Source organism: Plasmodium falciparum (assembly GCF_000002765.6).
Source record: "Plasmodium falciparum 3D7 genome assembly, chromosome: 5".
Classification (NCBI taxonomy): Eukaryota; Apicomplexa; class Aconoidasida; order Haemosporida; family Plasmodiidae; genus Plasmodium; species Plasmodium falciparum.
Genome location: NC_004326.2, coordinates 582,501 through 597,500, shown reverse-complemented (window position 1 = coordinate 597,500; position 15,000 = coordinate 582,501). Strand labels below are relative to the sequence as shown.

The following is a 15,000-nucleotide window of genomic DNA, read 5'->3' as shown; positions in this document are numbered from 1 at the left end:
TAATTATTTTTTTGCACATTCATTCTTATTATATTCTTATTACAATTCCTATCCTCATAAATAAATTTTTTGATGTTTTTCATAAATGGATAGTAGTAATACCCTTTTATCTTTTGAAAAATGTAAGCATGAATATATTGAAAAGATATGTTCTTTATAGGATGCCCTCCTATGTTGTATAGCCCCCTGGAATGTGGTAATATAAAATTATAATACACCAATTTGTTGTGCTTATAACTATTATTATTATTATTATTATTATTTTGTAATGTATATAATATTATATTCTGTTGTAATATATTCAATTTTTTTGTATTTATAAATATATTTTTCTTCTGATTTTTATGTATATATAAATATATATATTTATTGTTTACTTTATTTATTTTGTATGAATTTATATCATCCCATTTACTATTCTTCAAAGACAAATTATTAACTATCTTATATACAGATTCTCTTTTTTTATGTTCAACATTAACCTCACTTATCTTGTTCGATTTGTAATCAGCTCTATAATACATGTATGTATTCTTTTTGTAATTAGAAGAACAGATCCTTGCGATACTAACATTATTAATATAAATAAAGAAAAAACTGAAAAAAAAAAAAAAAAAATTCGACTCCAAGGGTATCAAAACGAAATAGAGCAATAAAATTAAAACACAAACATATAAAAACATATATATATAAAAAAAAATATATACATATATATATATATATATATATATATATTTTATTTTTTTTTTTATTTTTTTTTTCAATATGATATTTCTGCTTCTTTATAAAAATTGTAAATAAATAAATATAAATATAAATATAATATATGTATAATATATGTTAATAAATTCTAAGGGAAAAATTTTTTTTTAAATAAAATTAAGAATATTTTTAACATATATTAATTATGCATATATTATATATTATATATATATATATATAATATATGTATTTATATAATATATGTATTTATATAATATATGTATTATTTATATATTTCATAAAATATTATATATATATATATATATATATATACATATATATTATATATATATATATATATATATATATATATATAAATATACCTTACTTAATATATGTCACATATATGTGTATTCTGAATTAAAATTTACAACATATAAATATATTAAAATTGAGCGATATAAATAAATATATATATAATATATTATATATATATATAATATATTATTTATATGTATAATAATATGTATACATAATTACGCATATATTTTTGTTTGATTAAATTTTCTTTTTATTTGAAAAAAAAAAAAAATGAAAAGGCATTTTATACAAAAGTATGTATACAATATTAAAGAATTACAATTTTTATTTTTATTTTTATTTTTATGATTTCATATAATTAAAATAATGTTTTGTTTTATGTATTATGTCTATGGTTAAATATATGAAATGAAAGTTACATAACAAAAAATAAAGGCATATATTATATATATATATAAGTACATATCAAATAACCCTTTTTGTGTATTTATTTTTTTAAATTCACATGTATATATATATATATCTTTCTTTTAATATGTGTTTATATAATTTATTATATATATATTTTTTTAAAATATAACACGTATAATAAAATATATATCGATTGTTCATATTTACTTATATCCATAGTTATATACACATTTTATATTCATAAAAAGAAAAAATAAAAAATAAAAAATAAAAAAATAATATACTTATCTATAAATAAAAATATATATATATGTATATATATATGTATATATATATATATATAATATATTTATATTTATATTTTTTTTTTTTTTTTTTTTATTTTTTTTTTTTTTGATTGATAATGAATGAAGATGAGGTGGGCAAAAACATTTGCTCAGCATCTGTAGAGATGAAAAAAAAGAAAAGTAAGAGCACGTATATCTTAAAAAATATTTTATTTAATAACTTTTCTGAGGAACAACAAAGAATAATTGAAATTCCTATGAATGTAAATTTATGTATTATAGCATGTCCAGGATCTGGGAAAACATCTACATTAACAGCCAGAATTATAAAAAGTATTATCGAAGAAAAACAGTCTATCGTTTGTATTACATTTACTAATTATGCAGCTAGCGATTTAAAAGATAAAATTATGAAGAAGATAAATTGTTTAATAGATATATGTGTAGATAATAAAATAAATCAGAAATTATTTAATAATAAAAATAATAAAATTAATTTTAGTTTAAAAAATAAATGTACCTTAAATAATAAAATGAATAAAAGTATATTTAAAGTACTTAATACTGTGATGTTTATAGGAACTATACATTCTTTTTGTAGATATATCCTTTATAAGTATAAAGGAACTTTTAAAATATTAACAGATTTTATTAACACCAATATTATTAAATTAGCTTTTAATAACTTTTACTCTTCTATGATGAGCAAGACTAAAGGTACTCAGCCTGGATTTAGTACTATCCTTGAAAGGAAGAGTAACAAGGCTAGTACGCAAAATTGTGACCCTGATAAAATTAACACGCATAATAATGATGATAATATTAATAATAAAAATGATTATATTAATAATAAAAATAAAAATGATTATAATAATATTAATAATTATGATAATATTAATAATTATGATAATATTAATAATGATGATAATATTAATAATGATGATAATATTAATAATGATGATAATATTAATAATGATGATAATATTAATAATGATGATGATATTAATAATTGTGGGAATTGTAACCAACCTAAAGGTATACCATCCCAATTAGCTTATTTTATTAATTGCATGAAGAACGCAGAAATAAAAGAAGACGAAGAAAAAGAATTCTATGAAGAAGAGCATGATATACAAAATGATATTTTAAACAATGATGATAATAATAATGATGAGGATGATGATGATGATGATGAGTTTTATAATTATTTATACAATTTTAAACATTCTTATGAACAAACAAATGATTACTTTGCAAATGAACAAGTACAAAGTGTGTTGAAAAAAAAAAATATTATATTCTTAAAAAAAAAAATAAAACTAATGAAATATATAGAATTATATAATATAAAAATAGAAATTAATGATGTAGAAAAAATGTTTTATGAAGAATATAAAAAAATATTTAAGAAAGCTAAAAATATATATTATGATTTTGATGATTTATTAATTGAAACTTATCGTCTTATGAAAGATAATGCAGATATAAGAAATAAAATCCTAGAAGAATGGAATTATGTATTTTGTGATGAATTTCAAGATACAAACACAACACAATTTAATATTTTACAATTTTTTGTTAATCATAATGTTCCTTCTACATTAGATCAATCAATATATACATCAGGAAATTTGGAAAATAAAGATATTAAAGATAATCATAATATTTCCATGTCCACATATAAATCTAAACAATACAGTCACTCTGTTCAAAACTTTTTTAATGAACATAAAGTTGATCAACAACTTTGTGATCAAATATATTTTGACAAACATTGTAATAACATACTTATGCAAAATAAAAACCAACAAGCAACACATAAACACTCTGAAGAAGAAGAAGAACAAGAAGAAGAAAAAAAAAAAAACAAAAAAACAAAAAAAACAAATACTTTTATAAATCAACAAAAAATAAAAACACAAACCGTATTATCATATAAACAAGACGAGATGAGCTCATCTGCATCGTCCACATATTCATATGTAAAAATAGAAAAAGAGAAAAAAAAATACGCTCTTAACAAAATTGACGATACTTATTATAATAAAAAAAATATATATAGTAACAATGATGAAATATTAGATATAGAAAATGAACAAACCTTTTTTAACAATAATTGTAATGAAAAAAACAAAACAAAAAAAAAATGTAATTTAAAAGACCGAAGTCTTACGGTCATAGGTGATGATGATCAATCCATATATTCTTTTCGTGGTGCTCATATTAATGTATTTTATAAATTTTTAAAAGATTGTAATTGTTTATTATTTAAATTAAATAATAATTTTCGAAGTACAAGAGAAATTGTTAGAGTTTCTCAAAATCTTATTATTAATAATAGAACATGTAGAATACAAAAACAACTTTATACGAATAATGTTCAAGGAAATAAAATTCAATTCCATGCATTCAAGACACCATCTGATGAAATTTCTTATATATTGTCAGAAATTATTTATTTAAAAAAAAATTATAATTATAAATATGGAGACTTTGTCATTTTATGTAGAACTAACAAAACATTAAAAGAAACATTAAAGAGTATACATAATGTGGATATTAAGAAGAAAGCATATAAATATTTAATCAACAAATTTTTAAATGATAAACAAAATCATCTCATAAAACAAAAGGAATACAATACAAAAATTATACAAAATAATAACACAAATCATGTATATAAAAATTCACCTATTGGAAACGATGAAATAAATATATATGAAAATAATCAAAAATATGAAGAATATATGAAAGAGTTTCATAATATATTCGATATCGATACTTTTAAAATACCTATAAAAGAATTAAACAAAAAAAAAGCTTTTTTCGGATCTAAAGAAATTATTGAATTAATTACATTTCTTAGGTTTTTATTAAATGTAGATGATAATATCATATTTAAAAAAGCTTTTAAAATAATAAAAAATATGAAAAATACAAAACAAATAATAGATAAATTAACAAGCTGTCAAACAAATCAACATTTATCCAATATTCTAATGGAGTATTCTCATGATATTGTACACATCAAAACACAACAAAATAAAATTCATAAACACGAACGAATAAATAATGACAAGTTATCTCTTTTTTCATGTGTTCAAAGTATTACGCACTTATTTATTTTAAAAAAGAGACAAACAATAAATAAAGAATCATCATTACGTGTATTAAATATATTTACAGAAAAGGAATTAAAGAGCATTGTAGATTTTTTCTTTTGTATTAATTATTTCTTAAAGTTTGCTGCACATATTAATTCTGTCTATTATTTAGTAATAGAAGTTTTAAAAAAAACAAATTTTCTAAAAAGGTTACAAGCCAAAATACAGAAGAAAACGGACGAAGAAAAGAAGGAAAACAATATTATGAATGAAACCATATCTCACCAAAGGAATGATACCATGGAATTACATGCACCTCAAAATAAATGTAGCGAGCAAATGGAAGGAAACAATTATATCAGCCGTAATGCACAAGACGAACTGAAATTAATAAATAAAAAGAAAACGGATGAGCACGAGAAATTGTGTTCTCAGGAGGTGATAGAAAAAAGGGTCAAACGGGATAATCAAAATAAAGAAAATATATATGGTCATAATAAAAATGAGGACAATATATATGGTCATAATAAAAATGAGGACAATATATATGGTCATAATAAAAATGAGGACAATATATATGGTGATATTAAAAATAAAGAAAATATATATGGTGATAAAAAAAATAAGGACAATATATATGATGAGGTATCATATACTAATAATTTATCTACAACTGACAAAAGTTATTCAACAAATATTGAAGACAAAAAAGGAAATATGAAAAAACGTACCTTTGGAGAATTTATAGAAAAGGGTAAGGACACAAAAAAATATATATCTAGTGATAATAATAATAATAATAATAATAATAATAGTAATGATAGTAATAATAATAATAGTAATAATAGTAGTAACAATAGTGACATGCTGGATGTAAATATTGTGAATGAAATAAGAATAAAAAAAGATCTAGAATTATTATTTAATATAGGAGATAAAGATTTAAAATATAATGAAATACAAAATATTTTTATATTCTTAGAAATGACAACTGATTATAAACCAAATTTATTACAACAGTCATGTTTAGATTGTTTATTTTGTTTTCTTAATGATTTTAAAAATAATGTACATGAAAAGATGCTAGTAGAAAAAGTGACCTTAACAACTATACATAAAGCAAAAGGATTAGAATGGAAAGTTGTTTTTATTATAAATGTAACAGAAGGAGAAATTCCACAAGCTGTTGATAGTAAACAAGATATTATTGAAGAAAGGAAAATTTTTTATGTGGGAATTACTAGAGCCAAATTTTTACTATATTTATTATGTTCCATTCAAAATAATAATTCTGAAAAAAATACTGTTTCGAGGTTTATTAATGAAATGAATATATAAAAAAAAAAAAAAATATATAAAAAAAAAAATATATAAAAAAAAATATATAAAAAAAAATATATTCAAAAAAGAAAAATTTTTAATTTTTTGAATGTCTTTTTTTTTTTTTTTTTTTTTTATATTCTCTATAAATATTTGCGCTCACAAAAATATAATTATAATATATAAATATATATATATATATATATGTATATATTTTTATATAATGTGTACTTATACCTTATTTTTTGTTATTTTTACGTTCATGTAGAAAAAAAAAAAAAATATATATATATATATATATATAACAATTTCATGTGTAAATATTTTCATTTATCATAAACATAATTATTTTATATATATATATTTTTTTTTTATTATAATTGTATATTAATTAATTTATTAAATGTGACATTTAAATTTTTTTTTTTTTTTTTTTTTTTTTTTTTTTTTTCGTACATTTTATTTTAAGAATGAATTGATATTCATTAAATGTTAATTTTTTGTGTATTCATTTTTTTTTTTTTTTTTTTTTCCTATTATTATTTGTTGTGTCATAACTTTAAACTTAAATACATGATAAGAAAGCATGTCTATATATTTTAGAGAGTTGTTTCCTTCAAACAAGTATTTTTTGTTTTGTTCCATAATAAAAATATAGTTATAAAATATTTACCATGTGTATATTTCATATACTTCTATGTTAAATATATTATATGTTATTACATTATAACTTGAAATTTTTTTTTTTTTTTTTTTTTTTTTTTCAATAGGGTTGTAAAATTTAGAACTGATTTTCGTAATACAATTTTTGACTTATTTTTGCATAGAAAATGGGAGTTGACAAATCAGTAAAAAAAAAAAAATATATATATATATATATATATGTATATTTAAAATATATATTTAAATATATATAATATATATATATATATATATACATATTTGAAGTGAAACGGACTGGAATTTATGTTGGTCTGAAAAGGATTGGATAAATGAAGTTTATGATACTATATGTTTTAAAAGTGATCAATATGTTAATCACTATAGAAATTATTACGAAGTAAGATATATATATATATATATATATATATATATATATTTTTATTTATGTATATATTTCCTTTTTAATAAAATTACTATACAATTATATAAATAACAATATATACATATTGTAGACATTTACATATGTGCACACAATGTTTTAGTTAACTCGTAAAGACCTACTGGCCAAGAATATAAAGAGATTGAAAAAACAATATGAAAAGACAAAAAACGAAGATGATATAAGAAATTTAGATATTACTCCTATGACATTTGTTTTACCCTTAGAATATAAAATATTTTCAGAAGAATATAAAAAAAAAAGTAATCGCATATGGATAATGAAACCTATTGGAAAGTCTCAAGGGAAAGGAATATTTTTATTTGATAAAATTTCCCAAATAAAAGACTGGAATAGTTATCAGAATAAAAATAAAATTAATGATGATAAAGATAAAGAAAAGGAAAAACCTGAACAATATATAGTTCAAGAATATATATCCAACCCTTTATTAATAGGTGGGAAGAAATTCGATATAAGATTATACGTCTTAATATTATCTTATTACCCTTTAACTATATATATATATAGAAGTGGCTTTGCCAGATTTTCTCATACATATTTTAAAAATGAAAAAACTAATATGAATGATGTTACTATGCATTTAACCAATGTATCCATACAAAAAAATGCAGAAGGTTATGATGATACAGTAGGAGGGAAATGGTTTGTTCGAGAATTGTTTTTATATATGATTAGTCGTTATGGATATGAAAATATTACCATATTAATTAAAAATATAGAAGAATGTATTATTCAATCTTTTCTAGCTGTTCATAAAATTATAATTAATGATAAACATTGTTTCGAATTATATGGATTTGATATCCTTATTGATAATAATTTAAAACCATGGTTAATTGAAGTCAATTCATCTCCTTCCTTTTCTTCAAATACGAAAGACGATTATACTCTGAAGTTTAATTTGTTGGATGAATTGATGACTCTCATAAATATTGAAAAGTACGACATCCCACAAATTGATAGAATTGGAGATTTTGATTGTATATATAGAAATGGGGAAAAAATACGTAATCTGGATCCCTACAATTTTCATTCACACTTAGGTAGAGCACATCATAAAAAAGAAAAAGAAAAAAAAAAAAAAATTAAATATTTATAAAAATAACCTGAACAAATCAGAAAAACTAGCTATAACAAAAAAAAAAAAAAAAAAAAAAAAAAAAAAAAAAAAAAAATACATACATATATATATATATATATATATATATATATATATATTTTATTTTTTCCTTTCATAGGAGCCTATTTGTCTGGAACAGAACATTTAAAAAAAATGGCAAAACATATTAAGACGAAATCAAATGTTTAATTTAATATTTAAAAGCAAACTATAGAAATATTAATTTGTATAATAAAAGATATCACATAAAAAAAAAAAATATATATATATATATATATAAATGTAATATATATATATATATATATATATGTATATATTTCGAATTAATTAAAAAATTTTACAAAAAAAAAAAAAAAATATAAATATAAATGTAATATATATATATATATATATATATATGTATATGTGTGTACATATAATGTAGCATATTTTTTAATTAATATCTCCCTTTTTAATATAATGTTTATATAATCGTTTATTCATATTTTTACGGTATTCCCTCGATAACGTTTTAAAATTATTATTTTCAGCTAAATCTTTTGCAAAAAAGAGAATTTTTTCCTTTAATAGTAATATCTGAAATAGGGTGGAGTTTGGGAAAAAAAAAAAAAAATAATATAATATAATATAATAAAAATACATACATACATACATACATACATACATACATACATACATATGTATATGTATATATATATATATATTTTTTCATAAGGAACTATTTTTATTGTCTCAATATATTGTATGATTCTTACCTTATGAGATATATTTCTCTTTAATGTATAAGGAATTATATGATTAGTACGATTCTCGGATGGAATGTCTGACCTATTCACTAATATATAATTTGGTTGTTCTTTCTTCATATCGTAAATAAAAAGAGCAATAAAGAAGCATGGGATTATTGAACCACCAAGTGCTAACATTCTGAATGCCTTTCGTCGACCATTTAAAGAATCTGGTCTTGTAATTTGATAATGTATATCATTATATTTATGAATTAACAATTTATTTATACATTTGATATTTTTATATGCCCATAAAGTTGTTAGAAATATGGACAGGTGATATAATTTCGGTTCATACATTAATGTTAATGATGAATAAAAGCGCTTTCCTAAATCCATAAATGGAGATATATATTTATATAAAAATAACTTTTCTTTTCTTTTTTTATAACTTAATGTACTAGAAGATGAAGATACAGAAGAATTACCACTACTATTATTATTATCATCAAAATATTCATCTATTTTGTTTTCTATATTATATTTTCTTTTATATTCTTCTTCAACATTTTCATTATATTTATCAAATCGAATTTTTTCATTCAAAAGCAAACTATTCTTATCTACCATCTTAAATACAAATATAAATATATGATATATGTTTATGTATTTTTTTTTTTTTTTTTTTTTATCTTAAAGTTTACGTATACATTTGTAACATAAATGTATATATATGTAACTTATATTTGGATCTCAAAAATAGAAAATAATTTATAATATATAATAAAATAAATGTTTTAATTGTTATATATATATATATATATATATATATATATATATATATATATATATATATATATATATAAAATAAAAAAAAAATTAATCAATTAATATTATATTTTTATTAGGCAAAATAAAAAAAAATAAAAGAAATTGTATATAATATTATATATGTATATATTACCTTATCATACCTTTTAATGTACACACATTTCTTTTTTGTTAAGGTTCTTACATAGGTATATATTATATGTAGTCCTATTTATATATCTACTTATTTGTTTTAAGAGATAATGAATAAAAAAAAAAAAAAAAAAAAAAAAAATATATATATATATATATATATATATATATAAGTAATCAATTTTTTACTATTTTTAAAATAATATATATATGTGTATTATAATTATGCATAAGCATATATTTTATAAAAAAAAAAATAGTATTTGTATGTATATATTTGCTTATTTTTATTTATTATCATTATTATATATATATATATATATATATATTTTTTTTTTTAAGCATATTTTTATTTACAAACTTAATAAATGATGGTAAATCTTTTTGAAAGGTTTATAAAACGATTTAATATATAAATGAGGCTTATATATGAATAATATAATATCACAATTTGTTATGATAAATTTTACAAAACTAAAAAAGAAAGAAAACAAAAAAAAAAAAAAAAAAAAAAAAAAGAACAATAGGAAAGATATAAATGTAAATATATATATATATATATATATATATATATATATATTTATTTATTTATTTATTTGTGTATATTAGAGTACATAAAATTAGAGGAACCAATATTTTATGATAACCATAATTGTACAGAATGAAACGTAAATAAAGATAATATATGATAAATATTAATATAAAGGAATTATATATAGTATAAAAAAATTGAAACGTTTTATTGTGGAGAATTATAAAATGTATAATTTTAATTTTTTACAAATTTAAAATATTTATGAAACGGTCTATTATAATGTTTTGTTTATAACTTTTAAAAAATATTTATTTTTTTTTCAATAGAAACATTCTTGAATATATGTAAGGATGAAGTGGCATATATTTTATATGACATTTCCCTTTGATTATATGTAAATAAATAAATAAATAAATAAATAAATAAATAAATAAATAAATAAATATATATATATATATATATATATATATATATATATATATATATATATATATATATCTATTTGTATGTATGTATATTTAATTTATTTTTTTTTTTTTTTTTTTTTATTGTACCCCCTTTTTGTGTTATTCTTTTTAATTTTTAATGTATAAATACAACCATAATAGGGATATGCATAAATAAAAAAAAAAATATATTATATATATATATATATATATATAGATAGATAGATATTTTTTTTTTTTTTTTTTTTTTTTTCGCGTAATATTTTTATTAGACATTGTATATATTATAAGTAATAATTAATTATAAATATATACATTATATACATATTATATATTTGTTTGTTTCTTCTTTTTTTTTTTCTTTTTTTTTTTTTTTTTTTTTTTTTTCTTTTTCTTTTTTTTTTTTTTTTTTTTGTAAGTATATAACTTATTCTCCTTGTATTTAAAGAAAGAAAAAATGACTGAGAATAGATCAAGAGATTATGATTATTTATATAAAATAATATTGATAGGTGACAGTGGTGTTGGTAAATCGTGTATTTTATTACGTTTTTCAGATGACCATTTTACAGAGAGTTATATAACAACAATCGGTGTTGATTTTAGATTTAGAACAATAAAGGTTGATGATAAAATTGTGAAATTACAAATATGGGATACTGCTGGACAAGAACGATTTCGAACAATAACATCAGCATATTACAGAGGAGCTGATGGAATAATAATAATTTATGATACGACAGACAGAAATTCATTTTTACATATTAATGACTGGATGAATGAAATAAATAAATATACGAATGAAGATACTTGTAAATTACTTGTAGGAAATAAAGCAGATTGTAAAGATGATATAGAAATTACGACAATGGAAGGTCAGAATAAAGCAAAGGAATTAAATATATCGTTTATTGAAACATCAGCAAAAGATGCTACCAATGTTGAACTAGCTTTTACTATGATAACACAAGAATTAATTAAAAAAAAAAAAAAAAAAAATTTTACTTCATTAAAAAATAATCACGCAAAACTTAAATTATCAACACATGATAATTCTCCTCAATCCTTTTGTTCCTGTTAAATGGATCTACATAAAAATATATATACATATATATAAAAATATATACATATATATATATATATATATATATATATATATATGAATATATGACAACGACCAGCAAAAAGCAATAATACATATATGTAATATATATGTATATATGATAGTTACATTTTTATCATTTTAACTTATACAAATAAAATTATATACATCTCATTAAATTTTAACACCTTATGTTATTTTATTTATTATATATATATATATATATAGTTATATATGTATGTATTATAAATGTTTCTTTTTAATTCCTTCATCTTATTTATTATTTTTATTTTTTTAATATATTCTATGTCCTATTCTTATATATCATTACAATTATCCATTTTATGCACAGTGTTAATGTGATTACAACTATTCTTGACTCTCCAAGAAAAAAAAAAAAAAAATATAATAATAAAAAATATAATATAATATATTATAATAATTTTTTTTTTTAATTATTTAATCATTCTTGACATATAATCATGTGACGAAAGTAAATTTTTCATTCTTTTTGATAAGTTAACATATTCAAAATGTCACATCTTTTTAATATGATTCTTTTTCATTTTCTTATATAAAAGAATTGTATAAAAATTTTATTCTTAATATTGTACAGTTCGTAAGGATATGTACTTGTATATTCATCGAATAAATATAATATGAACATATATACATATATACATATATTCACATATACATATATATATTTTGGATGTAAAAAAATATGAATTGATATACATAACATATGATATCATACCATGTATGTTATATTTATATATAATAAATTATTTCTTTGTGAAAAAATTCAATTTATGAAAAAAAAAAAAAAAAAAAAAAAAAAAACTATAACGTTCACATATATATATATATATATATTATATATTTGTTTAATTATGTATTATTAATTTTTTTTTTTTTTAAATATAGACAATTGAGAGAAAAAAATGTACTTGATCAAAATGGATAGATATAAAAATTTAATTATGAATATATATTAAATATATTGTATAAATATTGAAATAGACACTAATCATACATAAAAAAAAAAAAAAATATATATGTATATGTAAATATTTTTATATGCGTGTCTACATATATATATATATATATATATATATTTATTTATTTATTTACATTCTAGTGTGTTATATTTGATGCCTATCTAATGTTACCTGTAGTGAGAAAGAAAAAGAGGAACAGCTTACTTGACCCTATATTAAATTAAATGTAATATCATAGTACTTATTATTTGCGTAACATTTACATAAGATAACATTTTTATAGTTACATTTATTATTTTTAAAGATTTCAATAAATTCTTTTCTTATAACTAGTTTTGATTCTTCATATATTTGATTTAATTTTGGTGTATAAATATATATTTTAGGATATACATTTAAATATCCGTTTCTATCATATAGATGATCTCTGATTAATACTTTTTTTCCGTTATCATATGTATGATGAAAGCATACGTTTTGATTTTTTTTACTTACGGGACATATGATTGCTAATGTTATGTCAGATGTAATTTCGTCATTCATAGGAACTTTAATATTAATTTTATTAATATCTATATGCGTGTATTCACATGATGTTTTTGAATATCCATAGGAACAGATATTAGTTTTTTTTGAAAAGTCGATACCTAAAACGAGATCGTTGTTATGGCCACCTTTATGAAAAATTGTTTTTTTTTTATAAAACTTATTAACTTTCTGAAGAAAATGTAATTCTGTATGTATATCTTCTTCAATATAGGAAGGTAATTTAAAAATATATTCTTTGTCATTGAGTTGCACATATTTTGTATATGGTGGGAAATGAACGTTTGATAGAAATGTATTTTTATAATTAATGTTTGGTAATTTATAATAAATAAGATTATTTGGATATAAATTAACTACTTTTTCATTATTATTATCAAATGAATTATCTAATTTATATGTATTTATAAAATTAATATTTAGATATATATAAAAATTATCTCCTAGAAAGCATTCCATTTTTTTATTAAAAAGAAAATAGGATTCTAAATCTTTATTAATATGAAATGCATATATAGAATAGTTACTATATTCATATACTTTAACAATTTTATTAATTATATTAACAGGTTCTAAAATATTATCATAACTAAAATAGAAACAACTTCTAATATCTGTTTTTACACCATTATATACACTTACTATAAAATATCGATCGTTTAAATTAATTGATAAATCATCATAATTAATATTACATACATATCTATAATTATTAGAATTATCTTTAGTTAATGTTGTTGTATGGTTTCTTTTAATTTCTTTTACAAAACCTGGATTTGCATATTCTTTTTTTAAATATAATAAGGTACAATGTTTTACAGATCCTTTATGTTTTATTAAATAAAGATAACTATCTTTTTCATTTAAGTAATTATATAATACTGTAGAATCGTTTAATAAAAATAAATTACCTTCTCTATATTCATTACCTGAACTTATAGCATTATTACGCATGCTTTCGGAAATTACAGAATTATAAATATACCACAATTTTACTTTCTCTTTTTTATCCTTTTTGTTGGACAAAATGGTTAAATAATATCCTCTTACTTTTGTAATATCCAATAAATATTTATCATCTATAAAGTGAATGTCATCACAATCGAAATGATTCCCTTCTCGGTAAGTGCACTTAATATATTTGTTTATAGAAACGTCTGGAGAAAAAAACAGGAATCCGATTTCGTTATAACTAATTTTGGGAACCACCTTAGAGTACAGTACGGAGCTTTTGGCGTGTGGGTAATAAAAGGAGAACGTCAATCTAGTAGAAGAAATATAAAATGAT

At 18.9% G+C, this 15,000-nt stretch overlaps 6 protein-coding genes across 6 annotated transcripts in view; 3 read left to right on the top strand and 3 right to left on the bottom strand.

The window, feature by feature from the left end:
* PF3D7_0514200 (conserved Plasmodium protein, unknown function) overlaps nucleotides 1-683 on the bottom strand; it is a gene marked incomplete at both ends in the record, with an annotated part of 2,604 nt that extends 1,921 nt beyond the window's left edge. The window contains one exon of the mRNA XM_001351664.1: nucleotides 1-683. This exon is cut by the window's left edge and continues 1,921 nt beyond it. Coding sequence (XP_001351700.1) covers nucleotides 1-683 — 683 coding nt within the window.
* Nucleotides 684-1,837: 1,154 nt separating this feature from the next.
* On the top strand, nucleotides 1,838-6,163 carry PF3D7_0514100 (ATP-dependent DNA helicase UvrD; the record flags this gene model as incomplete). Its single annotated transcript, XM_001351663.1, has 1 exon — nucleotides 1,838-6,163. The coding sequence occupies one exon, from the start codon at nucleotides 1,838-1,840 to the stop codon at nucleotides 6,161-6,163; it is 4,326 nt and encodes a 1,441-aa protein (XP_001351699.1).
* A 568-nt stretch (nucleotides 6,164-6,731) lies between these two features.
* Nucleotides 6,732-8,580, top strand: PF3D7_0514000 (tubulin--tyrosine ligase, putative; the record flags this gene model as incomplete). Its single annotated transcript, XM_002808643.1, has 5 exons — nucleotides 6,732-6,769; nucleotides 6,916-6,993; nucleotides 7,094-7,205; nucleotides 7,351-8,314; nucleotides 8,510-8,580. 5 exons carry the CDS (start codon nucleotides 6,732-6,734, stop codon nucleotides 8,578-8,580), a joined length of 1,263 nt encoding a protein of 420 aa, XP_002808689.1.
* Nucleotides 8,581-8,823: 243 nt separating this feature from the next.
* On the bottom strand, nucleotides 8,824-9,749 carry PF3D7_0513900 (conserved protein, unknown function; the record flags this gene model as incomplete). The annotated part of the gene is made up of 2 exons (XM_001351661.1): nucleotides 8,824-8,967; nucleotides 9,147-9,749. The coding sequence occupies 2 exons, from the start codon at nucleotides 9,747-9,749 to the stop codon at nucleotides 8,824-8,826; spliced, it is 747 nt and encodes a 248-aa protein (XP_001351697.1).
* A 1,771-nt stretch (nucleotides 9,750-11,520) lies between these two features.
* On the top strand, nucleotides 11,521-12,144 carry PF3D7_0513800 (ras-related protein Rab-1A; the record flags this gene model as incomplete). Its single annotated transcript, XM_001351660.1, has 1 exon — nucleotides 11,521-12,144. One exon carries the CDS (start codon nucleotides 11,521-11,523, stop codon nucleotides 12,142-12,144), a length of 624 nt encoding a protein of 207 aa, XP_001351696.1.
* Nucleotides 12,145-13,376: 1,232 nt separating this feature from the next.
* Nucleotides 13,377-15,000, bottom strand: part of PF3D7_0513700 (secreted ookinete protein, putative) — a gene marked incomplete at both ends in the record, with an annotated part of 2,898 nt that continues 1,274 nt past the window's right edge. Inside the window, one exon of the mRNA XM_002808642.1 lies at nucleotides 13,377-14,976. Coding sequence (XP_002808688.1) covers nucleotides 13,377-14,976 — 1,600 coding nt within the window. The remainder of the gene's footprint in view (nucleotides 14,977-15,000) is intronic.